Source organism: Trichomycterus rosablanca, chromosome 6 (assembly GCF_030014385.1).
Source record: "Trichomycterus rosablanca isolate fTriRos1 chromosome 6, fTriRos1.hap1, whole genome shotgun sequence".
Taxonomy (NCBI): Eukaryota; Metazoa; Chordata; class Actinopteri; order Siluriformes; family Trichomycteridae; genus Trichomycterus; species Trichomycterus rosablanca.
The window spans coordinates 26471451-26492517 of record NC_085993.1 but is presented as its reverse complement, the minus strand read 5'-3'; the positions used below and the strand labels follow the sequence as shown (position 1 = coordinate 26492517).

At 39.4% G+C, this 21067-nt stretch overlaps 1 protein-coding gene across 9 annotated transcripts in view; it reads left to right on the top strand.

Annotated features, from left to right (window-relative positions):
- Positions 1–21067, top strand: part of LOC134316992 (TSC22 domain family protein 1-like) — a 92157-nt gene that overhangs the window by 47982 nt on the left and 23108 nt on the right. For 7 of the 9 annotated variants that reach the window (XR_010013154.1, XR_010013153.1, XR_010013152.1 and 4 more), the window contains one exon: positions 1408–1459. Coding sequence is in view for 6 of the 9 variants with exons in the window: in XM_062997610.1 (XP_062853680.1) it covers positions 1408–1459 (52 nt within the window). In the remaining 3 variants the exon portion in view is untranslated. Of the gene's footprint in view, positions 1–1407; positions 1460–4104; positions 4273–13835; positions 13928–21067 lie in introns of those variants that run through there. The other 2 variants (XM_062997608.1, XM_062997612.1) reach the window with 2 other exon arrangements.

Here is a 21067-nt window from a genome sequence, read left to right as displayed (position 1 = left end):
CTGTCAATTTTTTTAATCGAAATTAATCGCGATAAAAGAACCAAATTAACCAAATTTATCGACTGCAAAAATAACTAAGCAAAATTTGAACTGTAATGCACATTTTTATTGCAAATAAATGTTTACCAATAAAAAAAATGTATACAATTATGATAAATCTAAATGATCTTCTCATTTTAAATAACTGGCTGAAAGGTGAGTAGCTGTTAACAACTCTATATAGAGTTGTTAACAGCTACTCACCTTTCAGCCAGTTATTTAAAATGAGAAGTCTGTTTAAATTATGTGACAAAAGTGAGAATCTTTTCCTGTTTGTAACCCTGACACTGAAAACAGGCGCTCAGGGTACTAATTTGAACCTTTCCTAGATTCAGCACATATAACGTCACATAGACCCACATCATTAACTATGTTAAAGCGCCTACAGTCCATTGCGATTCATTTAACACCAGTGTTTGTAATGTTCCCACGACTTGTATAGTCCATGGGCTTTCCATCCAAATTAATTTGAAATAAAGTTGTCTGGGCTCATTTTGCCTGTAACGCGTATTCGTGCGCACAGATGCCAGATGCCAAAGGCGGGCTTTAACCAAATATGATACTGAAGCGTCAATTAATAACTGTAATTTTGTCTAGTGATGGATTCTCACGCTTTTTAAAAACAAAAATTGTTATTTAAAACAAGCTACATTTCGCAATATGTAGCTGCAGCAGCTAGAGTAATTTGTAACTCACGACCGCAAGCTGGAAGACCCGTGTTATCGCTATACAGTATGTTAAAGCAGCGCAAATTACCATAGTGCCGTATGTTTAAAGTGGCACAAACAGCCCAATAAAAATCATTTGATTAAAAATTTTATTCTTGATACATTTTTTTAATAGCGATGAAAATTTTAACGTGTTATTCACAAATGAAATGAAGTTGACTAGACACAACATGAAATATCTTGGGTTCGAGTAAATTAAAGGTAAATTCAATTGATTGTATATGATTGGAGATTAACAAATGAAATGAAGTTGAGTTAAACATGACATATTTTGGGTTCAATCTGTCTGCAATCAAATAATAGTAAAAGTAAATGTAGGAAACACTGCATTTTTATTTTTGTAAATTTTTTTCATACTGTCCCAACTTTTTCTGATTTTGGGTTATATATATATTTCTGTACCCTTCTCCAGATCTAAAATTAGTGAATTAGGATTCATTTTACATATTACACAGAGGTGAATAACCATGGTTTTTATCAGCTAACAGATTAAAAAAAAAAAAAAAAAAAAAAATTCTGCTGCCTACATGTACTGCAGTTTTCAGCGATGAGCTATGATTTAACTGTCAAAATGAATGAATCTTTATGCCTTTATTGTCCATTGTACAAAGTCCCTAATGCTTTGTTTCTCTCTTCTCAGCTCTTTGGGTTCCAGTGTGGTAGCCATAGACAACAAAATTGAGCAAGCCATGGTAAGTGTTGAACCTTAAAAGTTTTGAATATTTGTTCCTTGATGAGTTAACATTTTCCCACTCCATGTTATAGCTGTTACAGACAAAACAAAGTTCACACTTTGTAAGGATGTGACTTTAGAATAAAAAGTACCTTTTTAAAAATTTATTGCCATTACTGTTAATGCTTGGACTGATTTTATTGTTTTGGGTTTTTTTTTATTTGAAAGCCTGGTGCTTCTATTACCAGGCAAAGGGAGCAGTTATGAATAAATCAATGGTAGAATAAATGCACCCACAAAGAGCAGAAATATTTTGTCCTGCCTGTGCTTCTAAGCCAAACTACAACCTAACATAGAAGGATGGTTAGATTTGTATACATTTGGTATTTATACATACCTCTGTAGCTCCTGTGAGTCTAACTTTATGTCTTTAGATCTTTAGATATGGAGTGATTTACAACCCCAAATCAGAAAAAGTTGGCACAGCATGGAAAATGCAAATAATATAAAAAAAACACGAGAGTTTCTTACATTTACTTTGACTTTTATTTCATTGCAGACAGTATGAACAGTATGAGATTTTATGTTTTGTCTGGTCAACTTCATTTCATTTATTAATAAACATCCATTCCTGCATTTCAGGCCTGCAACACATTCCAAAAAAAGTTGGGACAGCATTTACCACTTTGTAATGTTTCCGTTCCTTTTCATCACACTTAAAAGACGTTTTGGCACCGAAGATACCAAGCGATTTAGTGTTTCAGCTTTTATTTTGTCCCATTCTTCCTGCAAACACGTCATAAGATATGCAACAGTACGGGGTCGTTGTTGCATTTTTCATTTCAAAATTCTCCACACATTCTCTATTGGGGACAGGTCAGGACTGCAGGCAGGCCAGTCCAGTACCCGTGCCCTCTTCTTCCTCAGCCATGCCTTTGTAATGTGTGCAGCATGTGGTTTTGCATTGTCTTGTTGAAAAATGCATGAATGTCCCTGGAAAAGATGACGTCTTGAAGGCAATGTACTTTTCTGCATCAATGCTGCCATCACAGAAGTGTAAATTACCTTTGCCAAGGGCACTGACACAGCCCCATACTATGACAGACCCTGTCTTTTGGACTTGTTGCTGATAACATGGGGCCAGTGATAGCTCAGTGGTTAAGGTACTGGACTAGTAAACAGAAGGTTGCCGGTTCAAGCCAACTGCCACCACCAAGTTGCCACTGTTGGGTCCCTGAGCAAGGCCCTTAACCCTCAATTGCTTATCGAGTTCCGCTCATTGTGTAAGTCGCTTTGGATAAAAGCGTCTGCTAAATGATGAAAATGTAAATGTATTAACAGTGTGGATGGTCCTTTCCGTCTTTAGTCCGGAGCACATGGTGTCTATTTTAAAAAAACCTGGAATGTTGATTCATCTGACCACAATACATGTTTCCACTGTGTGATGGTCTATCCTAGATGCCTCCGAGCCCAGAGAAGTCGACGCCGCTTCTGGACATGGTTAACATGAGGCTTCTTTTTTGCACAGTAAAGTTCTAAGTGGCATTTGTGCATGGAACTCCATATTGTAGTGCTTGACAAAGGTTTGCCAAAGTAATCCCTTGCCCATGTGGTTATATCAGCTATTGTTGAGTGGCAGTTCTTGATGCAGTGCTGTCTGAGAAATCGAAGATCACAGACGTTCAGCTTAAGCTTGCGCCCTTGGCCTTTACGCACTAAAATTTCTCCCGATTCCTTGAATCGTTTAATGATACTATGCACTTTAGAGGGAGAAATATGCCAATCCCTTCCAATCTTTCATTGAGGTAAATTGTTTTTATACATTACAGTAATCTTCTCATGCATTTGTTGACAAACTGGAGATCTTGCACTGAGAAACATTGCCTTTGAACTGACTGACAATTCTCTCACAAAGTTTAAACCATCCTTGCTTGCAAAGACTAATCCTTTGGTGGATGCTCCTTTTATACCCAATCTTAAAGAGCTCACCTATTACCATTTAAACTGCTAATTGTGTAGCTTTAAAGAACAATGTTACCTGTATAACCTTAGTCTTTTTTTGCCCCGTTCCAACTTTTTTTTTTATGTGTTGCAGGAGTCATGTTCTATGTTTTTATAATAAAAAAACTATTAGATTTGTCATTAAAAACACTGAAAATGTTTTCTTTAAACTTTTATCAGTTAAATAAAAAAGTCAGGCATTTTAACAAATGACAGCCCCATCCATAAAACTCAACAAGACACACACATCACAATTTTGAGACAGAAGTTAACCTTGCTCTGGGTGATAGAACTTTCAGTATATCGGCTTTGATTCTTCATACGGGATGGATTTTTCATATACCGCCTTACTGTAGCACAGTTAATACATCAACTGTAAGCTTCAATAGGCAGCAAATCATATAATATTGTTCAACGCTAAAAGCGCTATGGTGCGGATTAGATACAGCTCACAAGTTAGCCAGGTAGCGTTAGCATAACAGTGTTAACAGATGAGAGGTTTTTTTGCTATGGTGGAAAGAAATTAACAAAAAACAGCAAAGAAATGAGCTGTGTCGGCAGTTTAGAAGTTTTTTTTGTTGTTGTTCCGACACAGATTAAGTGACATTACTACTGGGGTGAAAATACTTCAGTTTAATTGCTATACTGACGTTATACCAACAGCAACAAAGCAAGCTGGAAGCATAGATATGTAAAGTCGTCCACTTTTCTACAACAGACCTGTGATCAAGTACAATCGGTGGAGTCATACCTCAGTATAGCGAAGTATAACGGCATAACTGTGCACTTCATCAGTGGTGGCCAGGAGACTGCAAACATCGTTTTATTTGTCAAAGGCAGAGCTAATAATAATATAATAATATTGAAATATTATATTGATAATAAACATTGTATACAGTGTATCACAAAAGTGAGTACACCCCTCACATTTCTGCAAATATTTTATTATATCTTTTCATGTATATATATATATATACAGTGCCTTGCAAAAGTATTCAGCCCCCTTGAACTTTTCAACCTTTTGCCACATTTCAGGCTTTAAACATAAAGATATGAAATTGTAATTTTTTGTGAAGAATCAACAACAAGTGGGACACAATCGTGAAGTGGAACGAAATTTATTGGATATTTTAAACTTTTTTTTGAAATAAAAAACTGAAAAGTGGGGCGTGCAACATTATTCAGCCCCCTTGCGTTAATACTTTGTAGCGCCACCTTTTGCTGCGATTACAGCTGCAAGTCGCTTGGGGTATGTCTCTATTAGTTTTGCACATCGAGATACTGAAATTTTTGCCCATTCTTCCTTGCAAAACAGCTCGAGCTCAGTGAGGTTGGATGGAGAGCGTTTGTGAACAGCAGTTTTCAGCTCTTTCCACAGATTCTCGATGGGATTCAGGTCTGTACTTTGACTTGGCCATTTTAACACCTGGATAAGTTTATTTGTGAACCATTCCATTGTAGATTTTGCTTTATGTTTTGGATCATTGTCTTGTTGGAAGATAAATCTCCGTCCCAGTCTCAGGTCTTTTGCAGACTGCAACAGGTTTTCTTCCAGAATGGTCCTGTATTTGGCTCCATCCATCTTCCCATCAATTTTAACCATCTTCCCTGTCCCTGCTGAAGAAAAGCAGGCCCAAACCATGATGCTGCCACCACCATGTTTGACAGTGGGGATGGTGTGTTCAGGGTGATGAGCTGTGTTGCTTTTATGCCAAACATAACGTTTTGCGTTGTGGCCAAAAAGTTCGATTTTGGTTTCATCTGACCAGAGCACCTTCTTCCACATGCTTGGTGTGTCTCCCAGGTGACTTTTTATAGATATCTTTGAGAAATGGCTTTCTTCTTGCCACTCTTCCATAAAGGCCAGATTTGTGCAGTGTACGACTGATTGTTGTCCTATGGACAGATTCTCCCACCTCAGCTGTAGATCTCTGCAGTTCATTCAGAGTGATCATGGGCCTCTTGGCTGCATCTCTGATCAGTCTTCTCCTTGTTTGAGCTGAAAGTTTAGAGGGACGGCCAGGTCTTGGTAGATTTGCAGTGGTCTGATACTCCCTTCATTTCAATATGATCGCTTGCACAGTGCTCCTTGAGATGTTTAAAGCTTGGGAAATCTTTTTGTATCCAAATTCGGCTTTAAACTTCTCCACAACAGTATCTCGGACCTGCCTGGTGTGTTCCTTGGTCTTCATGATGCTCTCTGCGCTTTAAACAGAACTCTGAGACTATCACAGAGCAGGTGCATTTATACGGAGACTTGATTACACACAGGTGGATTCTGTTTATCACCATCAGTCATTTAGGTCAACATTGGATCATTCAGAGATCCTCACTGAACTTCTGGAGTGAGTTTGCTGCACTGAAAGTAAAGGGGCTGAATAATATTGCACGCCCCACTTTTTAGTTTTTTATTTCTAAAAAAAGTTTAAAATATCCAATAAATTTCGTTCTACTTCACAATTGTGTCGCACTTGTTATTGATTCTTCACAAAAAATTACAATTTCATATCTTTATGTTTAAAGCCTGAAATGTGGCAAAAGGTTGAAAAGTTCAAGGGGGCTGAATACTTTTGCAAGGCACTGTATAGCACCTGTTTTACGCGTACTGATTCCATCATATATTGTGTCATTTTGTGGGGCCAAGCAAACCTTATAGTACTCAAAACCTTCACTATATACATGGTGAAATAAAAATGTTTTATATTCTATGTACTTATGACAGTAAAATCAGCCACGGACGTATAAAAAGTCCCAGTCATACAAAAAATAAAACATACCGTGAAACTGTCAGAATCTTAAATACCGGTCATACAGCCCAGCCCTAACTGTAACCTAAATTTTAAATTAATTGTTATTACTTTACCTAAACACACTTGTGTTTAACACATTAGTGCCTGTGCCATGGGTGAGTTGTATGTGTGAAAGTACCATTGAAGCATATATTGCAGCTTTAGAAAGAAATGTGCTGCCATTAAAAAGACACCCCTTCCCCAGAAATGTAATGGTTGTTTCAGCACGACAATGCCAGCCATTATTTTGCACATGCTACAAGTGTGGCTTCATATACACAAAGTTTGTGTGCTTGACTGGCCTGCCTCTTATTGAAATTATATTATGAAGAGGAGAATCAGACATTGGCATCCACAGACTATTGAGCAGCTGAAGTCTTCCATTAAGCACAAATGGGCAAAATTCTGCTTGCAAAGTCAAAACAATTGGTATTCTTAGTTCCCAACTAATTGAAAATGAAAAAACAATTGAAAAAACTGATGAGCTGAATTAACACAGTGGTAAATATTCCTTTGTCCCAAACTTTTTGAGTGTGTTACAGGCATCAAATACTGTATTTGTTTATATTTGCAAAATAAAATAAAGGGGGTTGAGGAGAGTGTAGGTTCAATTAGTTAATTGTTGCAGCTTTGGTTGCAAGCTTTGCTGGCTGGTTGTGGCAACTGCTCGAGAGATGGTCGATTCACGAATACTAGTGTGTGTCACTTTTCACGCGATACTGCTCTTTGTGAAACCCTAGCTCTGGCAGGGTTTCTGGAATCAATCAGATTTTAAATGTAAAACTACAGTTTCTACCCAACTGTCTTATTTTCTTTATGAAGGCAGTTTTTGAAAAAAAAATGTGTTTAATCTTGTTGAATTTTCTTATTTTTTCTGTAAAAACCTTGTGCATGGTGAACTTTAAGCTGTGTTAGAAATTCAGCAAAATTCAGGAGCCAGGAGACCGCCAGTCTTCAGGAGTAGAGTCGTTTATTAACACATACAGATAGATGTATGGGCATAGCTTGGAAGACCGGCAAAAAAATCTAACTAGACATAGTTTTGGGGAGCCTTTTCTACACTCGAAGTGAGGGGAGGAATTAGGGAGAGGAGGAGGAGGTTAAGGGGGATGGAAATGACAATGAGCTTTGTCACGCAAGGCCTTGTGTTCTTTGCTAGCCAAAAGATCAGGAAATGCCTTCATATCTGTGTCGTGTTTCCTTATTCTCACTACTCAATATAACATTATCAACACCAAGGTTCCAAACACAAGAATCTGCAGAAATGAACAAAGAGCAGTTCAGCTCCCTCAGAAAATCCATGCCAAAAATATTTTCAACTTTTCCTACCCAAAATTGCCATGAAATGGTTTTAAACCCTAGATTTACATTTACATTTTCAGCATTTAGCAGACGCTTTTATCCAAAGCGACTTACAGTCCAAGCAATTGAGGGTTAAGGGCCTTGCTCAAGGGCCCAACAGTTGCAACCTGACAGTGGTGGGGTTTTGAACCAGGAACCTTCTGCTTACTAGTCCATTACCTTAACCGCTAGGCTACAACTAGATTAACAGATATGGGTGAAGATAAAGTTAAGGGAGTACCAACTTTCCCTCAGCTGTGATGTGTTTGTCTGTTAAAGGTAATCCTAAGGATATGCAAACGGTTTCAGACAAAGTAGTGACTTGAGCCCCTGTGTCTACAAGAATTGAAAAATTCTGTTCTCTGATTTGAACATCAACGCGTTTCTCAGATACTTCACTGATAGCACACAAAAGGGCTGAAGCAGCTGGGCAAATTGGTCGAGTTTCCTTGATTTCACCTTCCCTGTTATGTACCTCTGGTGATACATTAGTCACAGGTCGCATTTGAATGTGTCTTGAAAAAGATACTTGATCACTAGCATGGTCAGAATCCTTATCAGATAAAAAGAATTCCGATCCATCAGAGTGGTCAGTCTCATTACTCAAGGCATCCTCTGTGTAGCATGGCTGACCTGGCAGGGGGGTTACAGGTGGGGGACGGCACTGCTGTTTTGGTTTAGATATGCAATTAGCATGTTGCTGCTCAAGATCTATTAGTGAATGCCTAAGGTTCACACATGTTCTCTGGGCATTTATAGCAGCTGTTTCATGCTTTTTACATTTACTGGTTAGTTCAACAACCTTTGCCTCAGCTTCTTTTAACCTTTCATCCATTGATTTCAACTTATATTCCCAATATTGCTTATAAACAAACAGACATTCCTTAACTGAGTCATGCTTAAGGCCGAAGCCTAAAGCTGTTTTACACTCAGCAGGAGTCCATATTTTATTATCAGTGAAACCCTTGGATGAAAAGTACTGATGTCTCTTTTGTTCATTAATGTGGTTCTTTACTACGTCATTAATTAACTTTTCAAACTCTAAATCAGTCCACTCAGGCATTTCAGTCCCTCCCTTAACTAAGGTGCTGGATTTATAGTTAGGAGGCTTCCAGAAGTCTTTACCAATATCCTGGGCAATTTTACTTTTACTAAACATGGTGAGGAAGCAGAAAAACAAACAAAACAAAACAAAACTTTCCCTACTGACCGGGATTGCAGCAAAACAAAGGCACTACAGCAGTAACCAAGATTTCACTCTTTTTAAGGAAGGTGATAGTTACAAGCACCAGTAACCAACCGAATTCTTAAACAGCTGTAAAACAGATTACACTAACAGTAACCAACAGCAAACACAGATTACGACAAAGGTAACCAACGAATTCTTAAACAGCTGTAAAACAGATTACACTAACAGTAACCAACAGCAAACACAGATTACGACAAAGGTAACCAACGAATTCTTAAACAGCTGTGGACAGATTACACTGACAGTAACCAACAGAAGTTGGACGGATTACACCGACAGTAACCAACAGCAAATATACAGATTACTACAAAAGTAACCAACGAATTCTTAAACAGCTGTAAAACAGATTACACTAACAGTAACCAACAGCAAACACAGATTACTTTCAGATGCAATAACAATCAAACTTCCTTTCTTTCAGAGAAAATATCTGTTACACTCAGTAATAATGCATTACAATTTTCTCTTTTGCAAAGAGGATAACCTTTACTGACTCCGTTTTATCTTATTCAGCCAAAATTTCTCTTAGGTTCGAAATGGCGTTTACTCACCGAGGTTTCAGTTTGCCATCCGGGTCACAGCACCAACTGTTAGAAATTCAGCAAAATTCAGGAGCCAGGAGACCGCCAGTCTTCAGGAGTAGAGTCGTTTATTAACACATACAGATAGATGTATGGGCACAGCTTGGAAGACCGGCAAAAAAATCTAACTAGACATAGTTTTGGGGAGCCTTTTCTACACTAAAAGTGAGAGGAGGAATTAGGGAGAGGAGGAGGAGGTTAAGGGGGATGGAAATGACAATGAAGCGGGAGACTACAAAGGTGAACAAAGGTTGGGCTAGTGTAATAAAAGGGTGTTGGTTTTATAGTGGGTAATCACAATGGAGGGGGTCAGGATACAGAATAACAAAAGATGTGAGGAGACACAATTAGGTGTGTAGGAGACAGGGAGTGGGGTGATACAGGATGGGGTATATTAACACTCAATATACAAAATGTAAGAAAAGAGGGGGATAATTTCTCTTAGCTGTCACCTGTTCACCACAAAAATGTGATCAGTAGTATGTATTGCAGCATAGAAAAAATTTAAAACCTTTTGTTTTGCCATTGAACAAGGTTACTATGTGCTTTAAGTGTGTGCTATCTTTTCCGTAAGTGTATGGCAGTAGTTTTATTTGTTAAATGTTACCTGTTTATGCTGCAATCAGGATTTAGGCTACAGATTTAAAAGTTAACGTAAGTGAATTTGGGATTTTGTCTGCATTGTTTATCATTAACCTTTTAATGTTACTGTAAAGTAAAACACTAAACCATTATTTAAACAGACATGACTAATTCTTAAAAAAAAACTTATGAATGAATGCCTTTATTGTCATTGTATATAAAATACATCGAAATTTTATGTAAAACAAGAACATACAGTGTATCACAAAAGTGAGTACACCCCTCACATTTCTGCAAATATTTTATTATATCTTTTCATGGGACAACACTATAGAAATAAAACTTGGATATAACTTAGAGTAGTCAGTGTACAACTTGTATAGCAGTGTAGATTTACTGTCTTCTGAAAATAACTCAACACACAGCCATTAATGTCTAAATGGCTGGCAACATAAGTGAGTACACGCCACAGTGAACATGTCCAAATTGTGCCCAAAGTGTCAATATTTTGTGTGACCACCATTATTATCCAGCACTGCCTTAACCCTCCTGGGCATGGAATTCACCAGAGCTGCACAGGTTGCTACTGGAATCCTCTTCCACTCCTCCATGATGACATCACGGAGCTGGTGGATGTTAGACACCTTGAACTCCTCCACCTTCCACTTGAGGATGCGCCACAGGTGCTCAATTGGGTTTAGTCCATCACCTTTACCTTCAGCTTCCTCAGCAAGGCAGTTGTCATCTTGGAGGTTGTGTTTGGGGTCGTTATCCTGTTGGAAAACTGCCATGAGGCCCAGTTTTCGAAGGGAGGGGATCATGCTCTTTTTCAGAATGTCACAGTACATGTTGGAATTCATGTTTCCCTCAATGAACCGCAGCTCCCCAGTGCCAGCAACACTCATGCAGCCCAAGACCATGATGCTACCACCACCATGCTTGACTGTAGGCAAGATACAGTTGTCTTGGTACTTCTCACCAGGGCGCCGCCACACATGCTGGACACCATCTGAGCCAAACAAGTTTATCTTGGTCTCGTCAGACCACAGGGCATTCCAGTAATCCATGTTCTTGGACTGCTTGTTTTCAGCAAACTGTTTGCTGGCTTTCTTGTGTGTCAGCTTCCTTCTGGGATGACGACCATGCAGACCAAGTTGATGCGGTGTGCGGTGTATGGTCTGAGCACTGACAGGCTGACCTCCCACGTCTTCAACCTCTGCAGCAATGCTGGCAGCACTCGTGTCTATTTTTTAAAGCCAACCTCTGGATATGACGCCGAACACGTGGACTCAACTTCTTTGGTCGACCCTGGCGAAGCCTGTTCCGAGTGGAACCTGTCCTGGAAAACCGCTGTATGACCTTGGCCACCATGCTGTAGCTCAGTTTCAGGGTGTTAGCAATCTTCTTATAGCCCAGGCCATCTTTGTGGAGAGCAACAATTCTATTTCTCACATCCTCAGAGAGTTCTTTGCCATGAGGTGCCATGTTGAATATTCAGTGGCCAGTATGAGAGAATTGTACCCAAAACACCAAATTTAACAGCCCTACTCCCCATTCACACCTGGGACCTTGACACATGACACCAGGGAGAGACAACGACACATTTGGGCACAATTTGGACATGTTCACTGTGGGGTGTACTCACTTATGTTGCCAGCTATTTAGACATTAATGGCTGTGTGTTGAGTTATTTTCAGAAGACAGTAAATCTACACTGCTATACAAGCTGTACACTGACTACTCTAAATTATATCCAAGTTTTATGTCTATAGTGTTGTCCCATGAAAAGATATAATTAACATTTTACATTTTCAGCATTTAGCAGACGCTTTTATCCAAAGCGACTTACACAATGAGCAATTGAGGGTTAAGGGCCTTGCTCAGGGACCCAACAGTGGCAACTTGGTGGTGGCGGGGCTTGAACCGGCAACCTTCTGTTTACTAGTCCAGTACCTTAACCACTGAGCTATCACTGGCCCAGTGATCAAATATATAATGAAATATTTGCAGAAATGTGAGGGGTGTACTCACTTTTGTGATACACTGTACATGTCGCTTACACATATACACTAAAACGATAAAATAACAGTCCTCAAAATATTTTAAATATCTAAAAGTATATATTAAAAACTATATAAAAAGTGAAAGTATATAAAAAGTGTATAGGTGCTACAGGTAGCGGTAACGCACCTTCTTACACAGAGAGTGGAGAAGTCTGGTGTTGATGGAGCTTGTTAAAACCTCTGCAGGCTCGTGCAGTGGATGTGAGGTGTTGTGCAGAATGTGCCTTCACCCACCTCCTCCACAGATTTGAGAGGACAGTCCAAGACAGAGCTTGCTCTCCTGACCAGCTTGTTTAGTCTTTTTTTGTCGCTCTTTGAGATTGCACCCCCCAGCACACCACTGCATAGAAGATGGCTGATGCTACCTCATAGAAAGGTCTTAAAGGTGGCCAGCACGCTCCGAAGGACCTCCTTCTCCTCAGAATGAGAAGACAACCTTGGCCCTTTCTGTATAGGACATCTGAGTTGCTAGACCAGCCCAGTTTGTTATTAAGTTGAACACCCTGATATTTATACTCCCTCATCATCTCCATGTCCAAACCCAGGTGTGGTGTGGTGCAACTTCTTCCAGAAGTCCATCACCAATTCCACTGTCTTATTGATGTTTATGTAAAGCACATTTAGTTCCCACCAGGCAACAAAGGCATATATGCTTTGACATACTGAGAGCAAAGTGTTCAAAAATTATGGCCACTGTTGACCTTTTTCTTTCCAGAACAGTGATGTTTGTGGTCCAGGTAAGGTCCTCTTTAAAGTGGGTCCCCAGAAAGTTATAACTGCAGACTCTTTCCACTTCTTCTGCTCTGATGTTTAAGGGAAAGAGGCCCTCAGAGTGTCTCCTAAAATCCATGATTAATTTTTTGGTTTCTTTAAAGTTCAATGACACCACATTTCTTTTCTGTAGGCAGTTCTATCCCCATCACTGTTGTGTCATGTGCAATTTAAATTATTGTTTTTGAATGGTATGCTGCAATGCAGTTGTATGTGTAAAGAGATTATAGGAGGGAACTCAGCACACAACCCTGTGGCATTTTGGTGCTGAGGGTCTGGTTTGAGGACAAATCTGGGCTTAGTTGATCTTTTGTAGGTGCAGGTGTAGGATCTTTTCAATCTCTGCAGCAATGCTGACAGCACTCCTGCGCCTATCTTTCAAAGACAGCAGTTGGATGTGACGCTGAGCACGTGCACTCAGCTTCTTTGGACGACCAACGCGAGGTCTGTTCTGAGTGGACCCTGCTCTTTTAAAACGCTGGATGATCTTGGCCACTGTGCTGCAGCTCAGTTTCAGGGTGTTGGCAATCTTCTTGTAGCCTTGGCCATCTTCATGTAGCGCAACAATTTGTCTTTTAAGATCCTCAGAGAGTTCTTTGCCATGAGGTGCCATGTTGGAACTTTCAGTGACCAGTATGAGAGAGTGTGAGAGCTGTACTACTAAATTGAACACACCTGCTCCCTATGCACACCTGAGACCTAGTAACACTAACAAGTCACATGACATTTTGGAGGGAAAATGACAAGCAGTGCTCAATTTGGACATTTAGGGGTGTAGTCTCTTAGGGGTGTACTCACTTTTGTTGCCAGTGGTTTAGACATTAATGGCTGTATATTGAGTTATTTTGAGGGAAGAATAAATTTACACTGTTATATAAGCTGCACACAGACTACTTTTCATTGTGTCAAAGTGTCATTTTGTCAGTGTTGTCCCATGAAAAGATATACTTAAATATCTGCAGAAATGTGAGGGGTGTACTCACTTTTGTGATACACTGTATGTTCTCTGCTGTTCCAGATGGGTCAGTGTTTTGTGGAGAACCTTTGCAATTGCATCCTCTGTGGACCTATTTGCCCTGTAGGCATACTGATGCTGGTCCAGGGTTGGAGGTAGGATGGCCTTGATATGTTTTAAGACCAGTCTTTTAAACCATTTTGCGAATATAGGTGTAAGTGTTACTGGTCTATAGTAATTTAAAAAGCTGATATTAGCCCGCCAAGGCACCGAAATTAATGTGGCTGTCTTCAGACAGGTAGGAACAGTGGCTAGGGACAAAGACATGTTAAAAATCCTAATACATCCGGCAGCTGGTGGGCACAGTCTCTGAGCGATTTTCCTGGGATCCCATCAGGCTCTGCAGTCTTTTAACATTCACAGATCTGAGGATTCATCTGACCTCCTGTGTCTGTACTGAAAGAGTGTGCCCATTGGAAACTGGGTGTAGCAGTGTCCTTCCCTTGTGTCTCAAAGTGGGCAAAGAAATTATTTAGATCCTCTGGCAATGAGGTGCTGCAAATTGTAGCTTTTTGCTGTACCTGTAGTTTGTAATGTGGATGTCCTGCTACATAAGTGTGGGATTCCTGTTTTTAAATGCTCCTCAATCTTTTCTTATATGTGACCACGGCTGCTATAGAGTCTACTTTCAGGCTGTGTTATGTGGTACTGTACATTTCTCTGTCTCCAGATCTAAAGTTTATGTTTCTGTCTTTTGTCATCCATGGTTTCCAGTTTGGGACAAAACGTGTCTTTTTATGGTGGACTGTTTCCACATCCTGATCATAGAAAAGGTTGCAGTTGGTACATTGAAAGCAGTCCTGCAGCTGTAAAGACACATCTTCAGGCCAGGTTCAAATAGATCTGGTCGTGGGTTTCTGGTTTTATTTAAAATGGGTTTGCATGCAGGGATTAGGAGCAGTAAAAGTTGATTGTCTAAAATGTGTGAGAGGTGAGCACTTTATCTTTTAGTGATGCTGGAATAGACACAGTCTAATGTGTTCTTCCCTCTTATTGCAAAAATTACAAGTTGATGTAATTTTGGTTGCACAGTCTTTAGATTGATGTGGTTAAAGTCGTCAGCAATGATGAAAAAAAAACCAATCTAGGTGGTCATTCTGTTTACAGCCGCTAGCAAGGAACCTAATGCTACATTAGCATTAGCATCTGGTGATTATGTATACTGTACTTTTGTAGAAACCCAATTCCTTGAAAGTTTGAGAGGGAGTAAAATATGTCAGACAGTATAAATACACTGGTGTTCAAAGAAATAGCAGTCCAACACGGACCGGTTCAGAAGTAGTTTCTACCCAACTGCCATCAGACTTCTGAACAGAACAAATTAACCCAAATCTGATAAATATTTTCATCTATGGATATAACATGTGCAATATCCTTAAATCTTAACAAGCAGTAACAAAGTGTGCAATAACAAAATGTGCAATAATTATCATTATGTATAACCACTGTGAATTTTTCTGAATGTGCAATACTTTAACTTCAATGTGCAAGTTTCGTAATGTCAGTATTATTATTAGTAGTATTATTTAACTTTACTATTCTATTACTATTCTATATATATTTCTTATTTTTTAAACCTGTGGTGTTTTTAACGTGAACCAATGCACGTAATCTCGTTTTTTCTGTACACTTTGGTGTACAGTAAAATGACAATAAAGTAAATCTTGAATCTTGAACATCATTAACCTGATAAATCACTGCTTTTAGTAGAAATGCTATTTCTACATGCGAAAAATATACTTGAAAGTGTAGTAGAGTATTGAAAACAAAACAAACCCAACAATTAGGACATGCATGCCGCTCATTCTAAGTAATTGAAGCATTGATGATTAAAAGGGAGTTGTTCAAAATAATAGCAGTGAGTTCAATTGGTGAAGTCATTCATTCTGCAGAAGAACGGGTGCAATTTTGGCACTTATTTAAGGTAGGAGGGTGGCAAATGTTGCACATGTTGGTCATAGCGCATTTCCTTCTGAAATACTGAGTAAAATGGGTTGTTACAGACATTGTTCTGATGAACAGCATACTTTGATTAAAAAGTTGATTGTAGAGGGAAAAACATACAGAGAAGTGCAGCAAATTATAGGCTGCTCAGCTAAAATGATCTCAAATGCTTTGAAGTGGAAACCAAAACCTGAAAGACGCAGAAGGAAGCATGAAACTACTGTTTGATTGGATCAAAGAATAGCCAAAATGGCAAAGGTTCAGCCAGTGATCACCTCCAGAAAGATCAAAGAACATCTGAAGTTACCAGTGAATACAGAAGATGATTAAGTGAAGCCAATTTACCAGCAAGAACTCCTTGCAAAGTCCTGTTGTTAAGAAAAAGACATGTCCTAAATGGGTTCAAATTTGCCAAGGAACACATTGACTGGTCCAAAGAGAAATGGCTCAACATTTTGTGAACTGGTGAAAGCAAAATTGTTCTTTTTGGGTCTAGTGGCCGTAGACAGTATGTCAGATGACCCTCGAGCACTGAATTCAAGCCAAAGTACACTGTGAAGACAGTAAAGCATGGTGGTACAAAATTATGATATGGGGATGTTTCTCATACCATGGTGTTACGCCTATTTATCGCATACGAGGGATCATGGATCAGTTTAAATATATCAGAATACCTGAGGAGATCATGTTGCCCTGTGTCGAAGAAGAAATGTCTTTAAAATGGGTGTTTCAACATGACAATGACCCAAAACACCTTGGTTACAGACAAACAAGATTGAGGTAATAAAGTGGCCAGCCCAATCCCCTGACTTTAATCCCATAGAGAATTTGTGGGCTGATATCTGAAGTGTGTTTTTTTAGGCAAAACCCAAAATTGCAGAAGAACTGTGGAATGTAGTCTAATCATCCTGGACTGGAATACCTGTTCAGAGGTGCCAGAAGTTGGTCGACTCCATGCAAAACAGATCTCGGAAACAATTGTTATGCCACTCAATGTTAGTTCAGTAGTTTAAAGTAAAGTGAAACCTCAAACATTTTTTTCAGTTTATACATACATTTTTTGAGTTTTTAAAGAAAAATGCTGGCACTGCTATTTTTTTTTAACGGCCTAATATTCATTTTTCTTAACTTTCTGTAAAGGATTAACACAAACTGGCTAAATTTTGTTAATGTTTTGAATTAGAATTGAAAGTATTTTCAGTGCATTTGCATTCATGGAAATAAAAGTTATTATAATGATTTTGTGCTTTATTCCCTTTTTTTAAATCACTGCTATTTTTTTGAACACTACTGTATGTTTCAACCAAACATTATTGCATCTTGCCTAGATAATTGTAAATTAGATGGCTGCAACATATTCCAAAAATATTGAGACAGAGGCATGTTTACCACTGTTCTACGTACACTTTACCTTTTACCAATGTTCTGTAATCATTTGGGAACTACGGAGACCTGACTATAAGCTTGTAGGACATCCTAATCCTAAACAATGTCTATAAATTCCTCAACTGATTTCCTTCCATTCTTCTAAAAAAAGCTTTTGTTTTGTTGCTTTAAAGCTAGGTGTTGATATTTGGCTGTGATATTTGTGCCTATGTAGTTAAAACAGCATTTGTGTGGTCAGGCTGTGATGTTGGTCAACAAGGTCTGGTTTGCAATTAACACTTTAATTTCATTATATTTCTCTCATCACACTATGGCTTTGTGGACTTTGTATGTATATATATATATATATATATATACTGTATATATACCTTAAAACTCGTCGTTAATTGGTTCTGGGATTGGCGTTGAGTTTAAAAGACATTAAGTTACAAGGTATTTTTTTCCAATAAGAATGTATGGGATACCTGTTAATGTGCTCCATGGTCCCGTGAAACTGCATATGTTTTGGGCAAATGTAAAATAATGGGGTTGTTTTTGACACTTCTACACTGAAAATAAGAGTACAATAAAGTACAATATAAAAACACTGAAATAAAATTGAAAACAGTTAAAATTAATATAAAAATACAATAAAACCTGCACTATTTTTTACGATAAGCGTTTTACACCCGAAAAAGCTGATTCGCACAATTTCTCAGAACCCCCCGCTATAACACAAGTTTATAATTGATACAGTGAGGAAAGTACAGCTAAACACAGAGTGGATTTGAAGTTATTCGTCTCATATTCACACTTTGATGACGTTTTACTGCACCACTCAAGCCAGCGCTGAACAATAGTGGCTGTTCATTGTTAATTTGAAATGAAATAAAAAAATTTTTAGATGGCTGAACACCTCAAATTTAAGGGAATGTCGAGTTTAAGGGTACAAATTTCTCCCCGAAGTGCGTCGAGTTTTAAATATTTTGAGTTTAGGGGATGCTGAGTTACAAGGTACCACTGTTATATGTGTGTGGGGCCAAAAAGTATTTAGTCAGCCACTGATTGTGCAAGTTCTCCTACTTAGAAAGATGAGAGAGGTCTTTAATTTTCATCATAGGTACACTTCAACTATGAGAGACAAAATGAGAAAAAAAAATCCAGGAAATCACATTGTAGGATTTTTAAAGAATTTATTTGTAAATTATGGTGGAAAATAAGTATTTGGTCAATAACAAAAGTTCAACTCAATACTTTGTAACATAACCTTTGTTGGCAATGACAGAGGTCAAACGTTTCCTGTAAGTCTTCACCAGGTTTGCACACACTGTAGCTGGTATTTTGGCCCATTCCTCCATGCAGATCTCCTCTAGAGCAGTGATGTTTTGGGGCTGTCGCTGGGCAACACGGACTTTCAACTCCCTCCACAAATTTTCTATGGGGTTGAGGTCTGGAGACTGGCTAGGCCACTCCAGGACCTTGAAATGCTTTTTACGGAGCCACTCCTTCGTTGCCCGAGCGGTGTGTTTGGGATCATTGTCATGCTGGAAGACCCAGCCACGTTCCATCTTCAATGCTCTCACTGATGGAAGGAGGTTTTGGCTTAAAATCTCACGATACATGGCCCCGTTCATTTTTCCCTTAACACGGATCAGTCGTCCTGTCCCCTTTGCAGAAAAACAGCCCCAAAGCATGATGTTTCCACCCCCATGCTTCACAGTAGGTATGGTGTTCCTGGGATGCAACTCAGCATTCTTCTTCCTCCAAACACGACGAGTTGAGTTTTTACCAAAAAGTTCCATTTTGGTTTCATCTGACCACATGATATTCTCCCAATCCTCTTCTGGATCCTCCATATGCTCTCTGGCAAACTTTAGACTGGCCTGGACATGTACTGGCTTAAGCAGGGGGACACTCCTGGCACTGCAGGATTTGAGTCCCTCTCGGCGTAGTGTGTTACTGATGGTAGCCTTTGTTACTTTGGTCCCAGCTCTCTGCAGGTCATTCATCAGGTCCCTCCGTGTAGTTCTGGGATTTTTGCTCACCGTTCTCATGATCATTTTGACCCCACGGGATGAGATCTTGCGTGGGGCCCCAGATCGAGGGAGATTATCAATGGTCTTGTATGTCTTCCATTTTCTTACAATTGCTCCCACAGTTGATTTATTCACACCAATTTGCTTGCCTATTGTAGATTCACTCTTCCCAGCCTGGTGCAGGTCTACAATTTTCTTCCTGGTGTCCTTCGACAGCTCTTTGGTCTTGGCCATGGTTGAGTTTGGAGTCTGACTGTTTGAGGCTGTGGACAGGTGTCTTTTATACAGATAACGAGGTCAAATAGGTGCCATTAATACAGGTAACGAGTGGAGGACAGAAGAGCTTCTTAAAGAAGAAGTTACAGGTCTGAGAGCCAGAAATCTTGCTTGTTTGTGGGTGACCAAATACTTATTTTCCACCATAATTTACAAATAAATTCTTTAAAAATCCGACTGTGATTTCCTGGATATTTTTTTCTCATTTTGTCTCTCATAGTTGAAGTGTACCTATGATGAAAATTACAGACCTCTCTCATCTTTCTAAGTAGGAGAACTTGCACAATCAGTGGCTGACTAAATACTTTTTGGCCCCACTGTATATGTATATATATATATATACATATATATATATATATATATATATATATATATATATATATATATATATACAGTGTATCACAAAAGTGAGTACACCCCTCACATTTCTGCAGATATTTAAGTATATCTTTTCATGGGACAACACTGACAAAATGACACTTTGACACAATGAAAAGTAGTCTGTGTGCAGCTTATATAACAGTGTAAATTTATTCTTCCCTCAAAATAACTCAATATACAGCCATTAATGTCTAAACCACCGGCAACAAAAGTGAGTACACCCCTAAATGTCCAAATTGAGCACTGCTTGTCATTTTCCCTCCAAAATGTCATGTGACTCGTTAGTGTTACTAGGTCTCAGGTGTGCATAGGGAGCAGGTGTGTTCAATTTAGTAGTACAGCTCTCACACTCTCCCATACTGGTCACTGAAAGTTCCAACATGGCACCTCATGGCAAAGAACTCTCTGAGGATCTTAAAAGATGAATTGTTGCGCTACATGAAGATGGCCAAGGCTACAAGAAGATTGCCAACACCCTGAAACTGAGCTGCAGCACAGTGGCCAAGATCATCCAGCATTTTAAAAGAGCAGGGTCCACTCAGAACAGACCTCGCGTTGGTCGTCCAAAGAAGCTGAGTGCACGTGCTCAGCGTCACATCCAACTGCTGTCTTTGAAAGATAGGCGCAGGAGTGCTGTCAGCATTGCTGCAGAGATTGAAAAGGTGGGGGGTCAGCCTGTCAGTGCTCAGACCATACGCCGCACACTACATCAAATTGGTCTGCATGGCTGTCACCCCAGAAGGAAGCCTCTTCTGAAGTCTCTACACAAGAAAGCCCGCAAACAGTTTGCTGAAGACATGTCAACAAAGGACATGGATTACTGGAACCATGTCCTATGGTCTGATGAGACCAAGATTAATTTGTTTGGTTCAGATGGTCTCAAGCATGTGTGGCGGCAATCAGGTGAGGAGTACAAAGATAAGTGTGTCATGCCTACAGTCAAGCATGGTGGTGGGAATGCCATGGTCTGGGGCTGCATGGGTGCAGCAGGTGTTGGGGAGTTACATTTCATTGAGGGACACATGAACTCCAATATGTACTGTGAAATACTGAAGCAGAGCATGATCCCCTTCCTCCGGATACTGGGTCGCAGGGCAGTGTTCCAGCATGATAATGACCCCAAACACACCTCTAAGACGACCACTGCTTTATTGAAGAGGCTGAGGGTAAAGGTGATGGACTGGCCAAGCATGTCTCCAGACCTAAACCCAATAGAACATCTTTGGGGCATCC